The following is a 14,336-nucleotide window of genomic DNA, read 5'->3' on the forward strand; positions in this document are numbered from 1 at the left end:
ACATGTGCTGTGACCCTGCTCAACTTAGCTGTGGCTACTAGAGTTTTGTGGTATTTCAGCATTCGTGTACTTCCAAGATGCTTCACACTTCAGATGCTGTATATTCACAGGCACAGCACTTGTTACAAGACAACTCAAAGTCAACACAAGATACTGTTAAAGGTACAGCTCGACCTGAAATCAAAAATACATGTTTTTGATGTTACCTGTGGTGCTATTCCTCAGTCTAGATTGTTTTGGTGTGAGTTGCCGAGTGTATCGGCTGTGAAGATGTCTGCCCTCATTTGAATATACTGGAACTAGATGGCACTGGGCTTGTGTGCTCTGATAAAAAGTGGTGGGTATAGTTCAGTAGGGAGAAAATAGTTCCTACATGAAACTGCTCACAAGGTCCGTGGATTATCTTGCGTAACTAGGTCAAAATTTCTGGTAAGAGACATCTCTGTTGAGTTTTTAAGCCTCCATACTTCTGAGGTATTACGTTTATATTTTTCTGTATGCGATATCTCAAGCACACCTTAAGGGCACTTGGACTCAACAATGAACTGATTTTGGTGGTCAGAGGTCTGTGACCTCACAAACCATGCCTTTTAGCCATAACTCAAGAACTCACATGCTAATTGCGCCAAAAGTTTAAACAAATGTCCAATAGGATAAAATGATGAAATTTTATATCCAAATGGTCAAAGGACAACTTCACTTTGTCATCATAATGTCCTGCAAAAACACTTCTGGCCATTAAATCAACACCAACTCAGGAACAGAAGGGGAGACATTTGGTCAGATACTGAAGTGGTGACACTAATTTTGAGTGTCCAACTTCAAACTGCTGATTGTTTAGATCTTCTGGGTTTCCAGGATGAAGATATGTGAAAAGCATTTACATTTTAGAATATGTTGCTCCTTTGCAGCAACATTTAAAGTGCTCTCACTCCATTATATTTGAAAGAAGACTGATATCTTCAATGCTCTGCAACTCACACCAAAACAGTCTAGATTGATAGATAGCACTACAGGTAAAAAATGTGTGTTTTGGATTTGGGGTGAACTGTCCCTTTAAAGACCAAGTTACCACCGTAAGACCTCAACTGGGTAACTGCAGGGTGTCAGGAGTGGAAAAACAGCAGCACCACATTCTGATAAAATAGCACATTTATTAAAAAGAGACAGCATTTATCAGCATTTCCCATTTTGCAGATATATGCCACATCAGTCAGAACAGGCGTCTCCAATACATTTCTCAGTCCACCTGCTGCTGCCTACAACCCCCCACAGGAGCATTCCTTAATCCAACACATGTATAATTTTACAGTAGGACTCATATTTAAGCTCACACTCGCTGTCTCGCACACTCACACCGTGTGATCGGTGGCTGTAAGACCTCATTTGCGTGTGTATGGTCTGCTGCCAGGACGATGGACACATTAGCAGATGTTTCGCTGTTCAAATTTGTCTCAGTTTAAATTCATCTCACATGTTCAGTTGCTTTGAAAATGAGAAGAACAACGAAGGAGGAGTAGCAACAAGATGAAAAATGGTCATCTCAATCAAATTTACATTAATTACAGAGCAATTTAAAAGACTCTTCTAGCAGGAAGATTTCAAGGATATTTGGTGTCATGGCAGGGGATTAATTAGTGGTGACAACAAATCTGATGACAAGACATGACATGTTTTCCTCCCCTGGTTTATTCACTGCTTTACCAGGCGAGGGGGGAAAAAAGGATGAAAGAAATCAAGAACCTTTAGCTTCACGTTAGGACTGTGTTTAAAAATTTGGATGGAATGGTGGCAATTCTTTGGTTCCCATGTGAAAAAAAAGAGAGCAGATCTTCATTCCACTCTTATTCATTCAACTGTGAGATGTACTTACTGTACAGGCCAGAAAAAAGGCTGGTGAGGAGCTAAATAGGCTGAATCAAGTGCTGGACAAGTGCTGGACATATACATTTCACACACTTCTCCTGCTATCCTTCCCGTTTGTTTTTGACTGGCTTTGCTCCTAGAAAAGTTGAAGTTAACGAAAAACTCAAGATATATCAATTCTCCTGACAGATGTTCTTTATTCCTAACAAGAGCTGCTTGTGTGGAATGAAAATCTAGCCCTGAAAAGTGTGTAAAACAGAAAAAAAAGAAGAGGAGGCTAATTTGATGTAAGCCAACAAAAGAGCAACCTCAAGGTGAGTGATGATAAAGCACAATGTATTCAATAATTCAAGGCAACAAAGACAAACACACAAAAAAATGACATGAATTTAAAATACATGAGGCAGTGCAAAATGTCACACCAATAAAATATCACGTTTTAAAAACTCAAAACAAAAACAGATCCTGAGGAAAAAAATTCAAACATACAAATCCAAGCGTATTATAAAATATCTCCAGATCAGCCCCACTCTGATTTAAATTATATAGAATAGAATGGAAGATCCCACATTTTCAGACATAATCTCATTTATTTGTCTTTCTGACAGTCAGTTCACCTGGCTGTCCATTAAATTTTTTTTTTTATAGCTCTGTACCAACAACCGTTCATCTCCAGAAGAAAGGCCACAAAGTCTTCCTCACAAGAAAATCAACAACCCCTAACACCTCAGCTACAACACAAAAGTGATGAGAACAAAACGGCTGTCACACGATAAAAAGTGTGATTTTGTACCTTATATACACACGCAACTGTGTAGACTTGAAGAGAACAGAACACGGTGACTTTGGTGCTGAATTAAATGAAATTTTTGCATCTTTTCAGAGGAAAAAAAGGTGCTTGTATGTCTTAAATATGAGTCGAGTTTACAACTTGAAAAACAAAAGAAAGAAAGACAACAAAATCCCCAAAACCGTCAACAACTGACTGAATATTTTCTGGCACAAACTTCCTGCTCACCATCAATCAAAATGGGAGGGAGAATCAAGGAGTGAGGAAGGATCCACAACACCTGAATTATTAACCGTTTTTCAAGTACTGCATATGGCAACAGCAATACTGGCAGGGAGGGGGGTGTTGGGGGACATTTAAGACGCATTAGTGAAACAGGCAAAGTTACAAAATTGTCCTTGGAGTAGAGCTAAGCACTTAAGGGAGGTAACTAGATACATAAATAGGAGGGTTCACAACACAACTCCACTAAAAATGAAGAACAAAGCTGCTTTTCAGACCGCATGGAAAGCAAAAAGGGATAACATCGTCCAAAAGCTGAGACTAAAACACAGTCGATGTGGACTCTGATAACGTGGCCATGTAGGAAAAAAGGCTCAAAGAGTAAGATAAAGTAAGATAGATAAAGTCTGCTCAATCAATACAAGGACTAGAAAAAGTAGCTTAATTGCACTGATAGTTCACACTGAATTAACAAAATGGTACAGTCCATGTCAAAACGGTTTAAGACAACAGATTTGAAAAGGCCAAGTGAAGAATGTGGCAATAACCGTTGATTTGTAGCGTCAAGTAAACATTTCATATTTTACTCACACTGATGTTGTGCTTTCTTGTCTCTGACTGTAGATGGATGAACTCTGGGGATGTCTGAAACAGGTGCATTGACTGGCACAGATTCTCACTACGTATTATTTTAACATTGAGCAGCAGCCTGTTCTCTCAGTTTCTAATAACATGGAGAACTGACGTTCATGGCCCATCAGAGTCAACACAGCATTCTGTTTTAAACACAAATTCATGACAAAATCAAAACTAAACAAAAAACAATTACAATCGTCCTCCCAGCTAGCTCCTGATGTAAGAAGTGGCAAACACTCAATTCTTCTAAATCAACTCTATTTTGATTAATGATGGGAAGTTATGGAAGCAAGGCAGAGACAGAAGTTCTTGAATACTTAATATTGAAGATTAAACACCACTTTATTCATAGCAGATCTTAGCAATATTTTAAATCCATGTATCTGAATTTATTTGCTCTGAATTAACATCTTTAAAAACAAAATGTGAAATTTCAACTCAAAAGCTGAATTTGATTTTTTTTTTTCAATGTTCACAAATTCAGATCCAAAAATTCAAGTTTCAGAATTTCTTGAAAAAGATTCAGGTTCATTTGGTGAAACTGAGATGTAAACATTCAAGCTGAAAATTTTCCAATGGAAAAATGTGTCAAATTCAATCTGTCGAATCCAGCTGAACATTTTCAGATATTTGAAACTCTTTGACTTGAACTTGCTATTACAAAAAATAAGGTCAAACAATTTTAAATCTTGAAAAGAAAAAAAAGTAACTTGAATTTTTCAAAAAGCTATTTGAAATTTTTTGACTGTTTAAAAAAAAAATCAGAATTTGACCAAATTTGACTGATTTTTCTATTTGAAATTTCATTCAGAAATAAATTCAGATATGTGGTTTTCAAAGTAAAACATTTCAATTCTATGAATTCAGTGGTGTTTAAATCTTAATACTAACTATTCAGTGCTGTTAGAATTCAAATGACTGCATCTCTCATTAGCTCCCATAGGTACTGTATGTCCAAATATACCCAATTCCAACCACATGCCACAGAGGCCGGTTGTGTTTTGCAAGCTTTTTGTTTAAACAAAACAGGCCACCAAGTTTTCCTTCTCTAACTAAATGGAAAAAAGACATTCTTTGGTGAAACAAAAAGGCAGACATGCAATGAATGAATAGAAAAGGCAAAAGATCACAGAAAATACAGTGATGTAAAAGATCCTTACTCACTTGAACTTAAGCATTTCACAGCATAAACTTTGACTCTCACTAAATGAAACTGTGGTGTCTCTCACTGAAAGAGACCGTTCTACATCCTCACTTTGTAATCTTTGAATTTTAAAATGGATCCATCCTTGAAAAAAAAAAAAAGAAAAAAAAAACAAATCCCCAAAAAGGACTTTGTGATCACTGCTGAGGACACGTTTAATGGCCATGAATCAGTACTCGGTGGAACACTGCCAAATAAGTCTATCATTGCTTCACCACACATCACCAAGACCTGTGAAAACCAACCTATACTGATGTAAAGGCAAGCTGACTCAGACAGAAGACAGCAAATAATCCCACCAGCTTCAGAGCTGGTTGAACATCAATTACTTTCCTTTGTCAACAACTTAGAGTAGATGATGGCACGTCAAAAGAAGGACTAACTAGATCTGAGTGGGAAGACACAAAAATGCGACGAGTTGAAAAAAATGGGAGCCTCTCAAATGGCAACTGTATTTCCACTAACATATTCTATTAAACCAATTTCTACGCAGCACCATTTCCAATTTGAAGGTCTAACCAGATGCTAAGCAGGAGTGTTAAACAGAGTGTGCTTCCTTGCTACACCCAGTACAAAACGATGCTTTTAGTTTATAAAACGGGCACAGACCAATCACTCCTGAGCATCCCTTAGCTGCTGAAATGTGGCTTCAAACCGTGAAGACTGGCACCTGAAAATCCTGCACAGTCTCTGAGTGGAAATGACTAACATTGTTCAAAAGGGTCAGCAGAGGTGGATGCGAAACACATTCACAAAGAAGCGCACAGCATACACTTCCTACATCTCCTTTTCTTTCCTCAGCGGTAGAAATGGACAGCAGCTTTTGCATCATCGCGAAGTGGCTTTCCGAAAAGTTATTGTCTCTTTTTTGTCCTCCGTCGTCAAGATTTTCAAGCTCTCTCCTGTGTGTATGCCTTTACCTGTGCTGCTGTTGTCATCTTAACCCCCCCAACCCCCCCCACCCATCTTCTCCCTCTTCATAGTCTCACGTCCGCCTTGTCTGTTTGACGTCCCCTCAACCGCTAGTTGCAGCTCACAGCCGACAGAGGCAGAACAGCGTGGGGATGAACACCCCGAATGCCACGAGGATGGGAAACATTAGGCTGCTGTTGTCGGCTGCGTACGGGTTTGGTGTTCGGGGGCCTGACTGGACCCTGTTCTTGGAACCTGCTGGAACCTTTTTCTTCCCACCTTCCTCGCCTCCTTCGCTATCCTCTTCTTCTTCCTCCTCTTCCTCAGGCTTCTCCAAGCCGGGGTGAGGCTGAAGTTTTGGAACATCTGTGTCGTAAAAAAAGCACAAGTGAAGACTGGCAAAGTTAGTCCACATGGCATGTAAAGAAATTGGTGCTCCAATGGATGTGTCGGAGCACTTGATTATAACACTGCTACAACTACAGACCTACTCACACAAGATTAGTATAACCTGGCAATCTCTGGCAATTTGTGGTAATTGCAGAGGTTGATCTAAATTCCAATGTGACGCTGCCATGTCTGTAATTTGTCATGTACAAATTCTACCACAGATTACCTACCACATTTCACCAAAAACAGAGATTATGTGATAATATTAGTCCCATGCAAATCCACATCTCAGTGATTTGGGGTTGTATCTATTTTTTAATTTGCTCTGCGCCTCTTTCCTGCCTCTTTTCAGGTCAAGGACTATGGAAGCTGCGTTGGCAATTACAAATGACACTTTTGACAGCATGCTGGGTGCAGGATGCTCATCTCACTACACAGCATGGAGACATTTGCAGAAAGAGCAAGCTTAAATCCTTTAGAAGAGTGAAATCTTGCAAGATGATGATGGATGTAGTGTGACAACATGTGGCAGAATCAGTTCTGTTTATTCAACCCACATTTAAAGGAACTTGAATTAGAGCCTTGTGGTTGTATTACTCCACAAATCTTTGAAGTTGTGGTTATAATTTGCACCCATGTCTGTGAAAACATGGATGCTTCACACACATCTTTCCCCTGACAGTACAGATTTATACAATCAGCACAGTTTCAAGGTGGGCACCCAAGATGAGTGTCACCAATTCATTATCTGACCAAATGTCTCTCCTGAGTTATGATGTTGGATAATGGCCAGAAAACTGTTATTGCAGAATATTATGATGTCACAGTGAAGTTGACCTTTGACCTCTTGGATATAAATGACATTATGACATAATTTTATTTGACATTTGTATGAATTTTTGCCATAATTAGAATATGAATTCTTGAGTTATGGCCAAAAACATGTTTTGCAAGGTCACAGTGGCCTTGACCTTTGACCTCCAACCGACAAATTCATTCATTCATACAGTTCATTGTTGAGTCCCAGGGGACGTTTGCATCAAATTTGAAGGAATTCCCTCATGGTGTTCTTTTGATATCACGTTCATGAGAATGAGACGGACGCAAGGTCACGCTGACCTTGACCTTCAACCACCACATTCTAATCAGTTCATCGTTGAGTCCAAGTTGACGTTTGTGCCAAATTTGAAGAAATTCCCTCAAGGTGTTCTTAAGATATAGCATTTATGAGAATGCTCCAGGCGAGGTGTCAGAGCCCTCGACCTTTCACCTTTGACTACCAAATCATCCAATCAGTTCATCCTTGACTCAAAGTGGACGTTTGTGCCAAATTTGAAAAAATTCACTGCAGGCGTTCTTGAGATATCGCGTTTACAAGAATGAAATTGAGATCACAGCGACCTTGACCTTTGACTACAAAAATCTAATCAGTTCATCATGAAGTCCACTTGAACATTTGTGAAGAAATTCCCTCAAGGCATTCCTGGGATACTATGTACACGTAAATACAACAGACGGACAACTGGAAAACATAATGCCTTTGGCCACGGCTATCACCGACGCTGCGGTTTAGTAAGGTCAACACTGTACATCACTGTTAGTAGTGCTGTGTAGTGTTTCTGTGATGTGTAGAGCAGAGTTACAAATGACTGTGTGCATTATATCTGGCAAATAATGTCAGCAAATTTAAGTAAAACAGACTTTGTGTACCCTCTCTGAATGCATCGCATGAAACACAGATATACTGTCTTTTTTGCAAAATGCTCAAGGGTATGTTTGCTGTCTCAGGGCTCACCTTCTAATGTTCCCTTCATTACATAGAGAGCGCAGACCTTGGGGTTGTCATAATAACCCTGAAACAGAGAGAGACAAATATAAGCAAAAGAAAAGTAATTTAATAGCATACAGGAGTGATGAATACAATCTTTAAAAATGCCTTCCTTCTTTTGTTTAGTCTTCTAAATTTATCCCAGTGTAAAGACATCAACATTTGGTGCAGGTGGATTTCTGCTGAAAAAGTGGACAATAAGTGCACAACAGAAGCACCTGTGCTAGAGAAATTTTGTCATTTCAGTGTCTGAATAGTTTTAACGTTTGCAGAAAGAGCAGACAGTGTGTCCCAGATGTATCTTTTTAAAGAGAGAAAATGCAGAGCGATCTAGTGATCTGCAAAAAAATGAAAAGATGAATGAGGTCACTGCAGGAAAACTTTTTTTTGAAGTATGCCACCCACAAATTTAGCCTACAGCCAGATGTTCTTCAAACCCACTGGCAAAATCTTTTATTCGTCAGAACTCAGAGCTGAGAGGAAATACTAATCATATAGACATAATATTCTTATGGCCTGCAGCAAGTTCCCAAACTTAGAAACAGAATCAAAGGTTATCTCTCTGACTGTGATGTCTTTCTGTATTGGAAGCGCTGTAGTGGTGCAAATATGGGCTGAGTAAACAAGTATGTGTCAAACAAACATTGACAAGATAACTGAATTTTGTGATTGGAAAGTCATTCTGTGAGAATGACTACACAAAGTTAAGAATTTTAGTTGAGCATTTATTAAGTATTCCTGTTTAGTAATTTTTGGCATTTTACCTTTCTCAAAATGCAAGGTGACATAAGGGCTCAGATGCAAAAAACATTTTTTAAAACAGTCTTTAATGTATGTAATTGTAGGCAATGTAATGGGGGCGATCTGTATGAGGTCAAATAGCTATTCACACTGTGTAGGGAAAATCCCTGCATAGCGAGGGCTACTACCAAGGGTGTAGGTTTCATTTGAAGTGGGAGGTCTGGGGGTCCTCAACCAGGAAATCTTGTATATAAATATAAAAACATAATGGAATATAATCCAGTAAGGCTCTCAGGCATTCTGTATTGCTTTGAAATATTTATTCACCCATAGATCAACTTTGCTCATTTCATGTTATCTCTGCTCAGTCAACACTCACCAGAGTGATGGGAGCAAAATCGTCCTTTCAAAAAAGTGCTGGGGGACATGTCCCCAGCATCCAGTGTAAATGACACCTCTGTTAAAATGCCTCTCCTCACTGCACTCTGACTGTATTGCCAGTCAAAGAAAAGTAATGTCAATAGTAACAGAAGGTACAGTATCACATTGTGCTGTATTGACTGCAAGGAGGACAAAAAGGGAAAGGTAACGCACATCAGGTTTGCCACAATGTCTTAACAAAGTAGAGCGTTGATGTTTGATAATGTGAACCAAATTACCAGCACCATTACTGCTGCAGGCCCATCGCAGGAGAAACTAGATGTATCACCAGAGAGTAAAATGTGACAAGGAAAAGAGTGACAGAATGACTAACCTCATTACAAAGATAGCAACAGATAAGAGGCCGTTTTTATTTGTTTAGGCTGAAGGGTTCATGGCCTTCACAGCTTATTTAGAGCCAGGCAACAGACTCCAAGACCATCCAACCTAAACAGCAGATTCTGTAATGTCCTTTCCTAAATCCCAGCAAATGGCTATCATGTCAACGTGAAACAGAAAAAAGGCAAGCGACCACTAACCTGAGGAAGGGGCAATTAGCGGAAAATATGAAACTGCACTCACAGACAGTAGTTGTCTGGTGAGAACAAAGTTAATTGCTGCAGCAAATGACGAGTAAACAAATACAATAAAGCACAACCAAATGTGAGACTGTTGTCTGTCATTTGCATGGCCCACACACACTCCGACAGGCTGTCAACAGCCATTTCGGACATGGAGTTCATTATGCAAATGTGCAGTTGATTTTACATGTCGGTCTTGCAGTTGAATAAGAATCACTTTTCTGTGCAAGCTCTGATGGTGATTTCCCACATGGCTCACCTCTGAAATGAATGCCATCTTAATTAAAGGAACAGTTCAACATATTGGGGAATACTCCTGTTGGCAAGTAATTAATGTCACTGTGTGTCACCTGCTCAATGTGCAAACACCAAAGTGGAAAACTGACAAGCTTATTTTTTACACTTGGGTTTTTATAGATTAAACAAACAAGATATGATGTGTTAATTTGTGTGTTGTCAGATTAATTGCAAGGCAGGTTTTGTGATCTTAGCACAGAGCCCATTTAACTATTCCCGTTTCCACTCTTTATGCTAGGCTAAGCTAACCAGATGCTGGGGGTGATTTCATGTTTAAGAAACATCTAACTTTAAGCATGAAAGAAAAGAATCCTACTGCCCAAAATGTCCAACTATGGCTTTAAATCTTGTCATATATGTTTTTCCATGTTACAAAAGAAGCTATTTTAACGACTACACTACCCTTTGTTAAGTCATTTCAACAGTAGAATTACGCATGTAGCCGTCATTCTTCCAACCTCTGTCCATCGCACATAGCTACCCAATGCCATCTTAAAATAATAAAACACTATTTCATAAATTGAAACATGAGTGTTATTATATGACATAATATGGATTGCAATTAAAGTTTTCAGTTCTATCCTTAAATTGAAAAAAAGAGACAAAAAAATAAATAAACACCCATAAAATTAAAAATGCTGCGTATGTTACATCAAATTTATATGACTTCACTGCTTTCTGAAATACTGTGTATCTTTAATTGCTACCTCACTGTGTAGTAAAAGACTGGCATAACCAGACAAGCAACTAATTAAGTGATCACATATCAAAGCCCTGTAATTGATACTGAGGTAGTATACGCATTCAAATCATTTGCTCCTGTTACACCTCACCAACCTATTTAAACTGGATCAACGGATCACAAAGAAAGTTGTCAAAATGCCATTTATAAGTGTAATAATGAAAAGAGCAAACTGGCACTCCCTTTTGACAGACAATGGCATCGAGACATTTCTCTGCCAATCCAAATAAAAAGGACTCACCTTTACAAACTCCACAGTGAGCTTGCCGTTGAAAGTGGATACCTCTCCTTGCACGCTCAGCTTGCCACGTCTAATAGAGAAGGGCACTATCTCATCGTGAGCAGTGCTGTGACCCACTCGCTCAAAGATATCCAGGTCCTTCACCACCGTATGGCCGTTTAGACGGACATCGAACACCTGGAGAAAAATATTCCCAAATCACTAATGATTAACAGCTAATACACACACACACACACACTTTCAAAACGTGCAGATTTTAGGGATAACTTTCTCAAATATACTGTACACACTACACTATAATATCTCTGATTCATTGATTGCCGTACCTTTTGCTGTGACTGGGCGAAGTAAACTTCTGCATACTTCATAACTAGTATATAGTCTCCTTCCTCACGAATGGGGATATCATATCCAAAAGTGTCCTCATTGTAGCGCTCTGTCTGATACAGAATCTGGTCCTCTGGACTGGAGCGCAGTATTGGCAGACGCACCCCATAATCAGATGCTACAAAAAAAGGAGAATAGCATCAGGTTCAGTGTGCACTTTGCTCACAAGAGCACATTAATAGCTGCATTACTGGAAAACCGATCATGTTTTAAGTCAAGCAAAGCACCACACTGCGCAAGCCCTGACCTTTTCCTGCACTCAATGAAATACAGTGGCCTTCTGTCTCAAATGGCAAGTTACCACACTGTGTTCATTCCAACTGACAATTACAGTAGCTTTGCCTCATAACGGGGGCCAAGAATGACTCTCCACAGTCAATTCGATCATATCATCACCTGCTTCCTCTCCATGCTGAGAGGGGCGGAGCTGTAGTCCTCAGTGCTGACTCCTCATTAGTTTGTGGTTACTTGCGGAAGACAGCTCATGCAGAGGTCTATGCTAGACATTTCCTTTACTCTGAGGAACAGATTTCACCCTCACAATGTCATTCTCAGCAACACCTCACAGATGAAGTGCAGCAACACACGCAGACTCATGTAAGCAGATAACTGGTGTTAATATCGACTCACCTTTGCCAAGTTTCCCTTCCAATGGGTCCTTTTTGAAGTGTATCCCGTGCACGTCCACATGCGATTCACCCCCGGCATTTACAGCCCAGATAACCCGTTCCGCTAAGCTGAGGCCCCCGCCGTCCGCCCAACACTGCTCTGCCAGAAGCGACAGCACCGCTGCAACCAGCCCGGCGATGAGCTGCGCCGTGACCCGCTGCATTGCCACACACAGCCCGGTCCTACACACACAGACAGACAGACACAGACAGACAGACAGACAGACAGACAGGGTCGGTATCTGCTCGCTTGAAGCACACTTTTAGTTGCTGTACGGAAGTAACCCTTCCACATGTAACACGAACCACATAAGGTTAGCTAGCGCAAGGAGCTAGCCAGCTTGTCTTGATGACATGCAACATGATATCTGAGTTAGCCAGCATGCTAACGTTAACAGTACCAAATACCGGTGTCGTAGCATTAGCACAAGATCAAACAGAGACCCATAAAACAATAACGTTACAGTTATGAACAAGTATCCTAGCTTTAAGTTAACAAAGCCACGATACACTACCTCAGTATTAATCAAACAAACCAAGAAGATAACGAGAAATTAGCAGCGAGTAACGTTGGTCGGTTAGGCTAGCTAACGTTAGCTAACCTACCTGTCTAACCAGAAATACTAGGTCTATGAGAACCCGGCTAATGTAAATGTCTCTTACCTTCCCCTTCCACAAATGTCTTGAACTTGTCTTTTGCCAATGTGTAAGATTATCTCTGCTAATACGTTGGCACCAGGTGCATACACACTGTAGGATAACTTTATAGTGGGCAGATATTCTCAGTTGCTGATGGCATCAGCCTGCTTCACTGACTTTCATTCAATGTGTGCATCCAAACTAACATTTGCTCTGCTAGCTACAGCGGCTGCTGCCAGTTTGCAGGAGGCGGGGCAGCGCTTCCACCTAACCTTAGATTTCCCATGACTTATGAATGACGGATACTCTGTCGAATCACATCCTTCTGTTCAGATTTCCTTAACCAGTGAACACCATTTCACATCACAGCCCAATCACATCCCACTTTGTTGTAACGATGTACAAATGACGGCTGTGAATGCATTCATCAAGAATATCATAGGTCATAACTCTTGAGGGGTGTAAAAGTGTGTGCCCATATTGTAACCGTGATTGACAGTAGACTGAAGCCGTGTCTTTTTCCACGTCAAGGGGGATTTTGTGAATTTCAAGTCCTGAGTTTTTCCTCTCAGGCTGCATTCTCAATTTGTGCACACCCCCCCTACAAAGACGTTCATAATCTATAACCAGGAAGTTTACCATTTACACTGTGGGTCTAGTTCAATTATACATTAAAGGAAGTGCATACAGCGCTTAATCCAGGACGAGAAACTCACTCAACTGAAATGAAACCATCAATGTGCTACAAAGAGGTGCGTTTTACTATGTTACAGATGCTAATTGCATTTCCACTATATTATACTATTGTAACAAAGTGATTTCTTTTGCACACGTTAATCATCAATCACTCAAAACCCACAAGATGGTATAACCAGAGTCCAGTTACCAGCTCTACCCACACTGTCAGCCAAAGGTAAAATATCTTCAATATTATGTTTCCAACACTTTTATTTGAGGGACTGACCGTAGATATGTTTTTAAATATAGAAATATTACACGTGTTCTTTAAGAAATCTTCACGCCCCCCTCCTTCCGGTATGGTATGGTCCGAGTCTTGTCCAATCATAAGAGTCCAACGCAGCGCGCACACGGAGCGCTCTACAGTTGACCAGAAAGGAATGAATGAAGATAGTTACTATAGCAACAGCAATACCTCTATGGATGACAGGTGTTTCATGAAGGTTTTTTTTTTTAACCCAACACCGTGTTGGTAAACATACTATGAGACGCCATCTATCCTTAAAAGGAAGCACACAGCCCTGATTAGTTAAATTGTTTGCTCCAATGCCAAAGATTTTATCAGTAAAAATTAAGGCTATAATAAACTCCTTTGAAGTCTTAATGTTTCCACAAAGTATTTTACACAAGCTTATGTGCAAATATTTGCTGGCAGCTTGTTGGTGCTGCTTGCAACTATGTTCTCCAGAAGACAAGTGGCCCAGAGGCAGCATGTAATAGTGCAGTTTTATCGTGGGTGTTGCTGCGCCTGCAACAATCTCCTCTATTCTTTCTGGCTGAAAAACTAATTCTTGCACTGAGCATTTTGGTGTTATGTTAATGTGTAATATGTTATGTTTAGTGTTACCAAATAGTTTCAGCTGGAGCATAACAGTGAAATAAAATAGCTTCAGTTGCTTGGTATGTAGCCTATAATAAGCATGTAAATATTGTCTGTCACTGCCTCCCAAATAAAGCAAGGCATCTCTTAAGGATAGGTCTCCTGCATACTGTGTAACTATCTAGGAATATGTGTAACTAATAAATATATTTGT

At 39.9% G+C, this 14,336-nt stretch overlaps 1 protein-coding gene across 1 annotated transcript; it reads right to left on the reverse strand.

Annotated features, from left to right (window-relative positions):
• Window positions 1-1,134: 1,134 nt before the first annotated feature.
• On the reverse strand, window positions 1,135-12,815 carry mlec (malectin). Its single transcript, XM_049578662.1, has 6 exons — window positions 12,589-12,815; window positions 11,888-12,108; window positions 11,197-11,375; window positions 10,871-11,047; window positions 7,816-7,873; window positions 1,135-5,996 (listed from the first exon to the last, which is right to left on the reverse strand). Exons 2-6 carry the CDS (start codon window positions 12,087-12,089, stop codon window positions 5,752-5,754), a joined length of 861 nt encoding a protein of 286 aa, XP_049434619.1. The 5' UTR covers window positions 12,090-12,108; window positions 12,589-12,815; the 3' UTR covers window positions 1,135-5,751.
• Between the last annotated feature and the right edge of the window lie 1,521 nt (window positions 12,816-14,336).

The sequence above is a fragment of the Epinephelus fuscoguttatus genome, linkage group LG6 (assembly GCF_011397635.1).
Source record: "Epinephelus fuscoguttatus linkage group LG6, E.fuscoguttatus.final_Chr_v1".
Classification (NCBI taxonomy): domain Eukaryota; kingdom Metazoa; phylum Chordata; class Actinopteri; order Perciformes; family Serranidae; genus Epinephelus; species Epinephelus fuscoguttatus.

Bases quoted from the DNA above. Each gene is read 5' to 3' on its own strand.
- mlec (XM_049578662.1), bottom strand. From the start codon at position 12,089: ATGCAGCGGGTCACGGCGCAGCTCATCGCCGGGCTGGTTGCAGCGGTG. The intron at 11,376-11,887 runs GTGAGTCGATAT...CTTTTTTTGTAG, and splicing joins GGAAGGGAAACTTGGCAAAG to CATCTGATTATGGGGTGCGT. The intron at 11,048-11,196 runs GTACGGCAATCA...ATTTTTCTCCAG, and splicing joins TCGCCCAGTCACAGCAAAAG to GTGTTCGATGTCCGTCTAAA.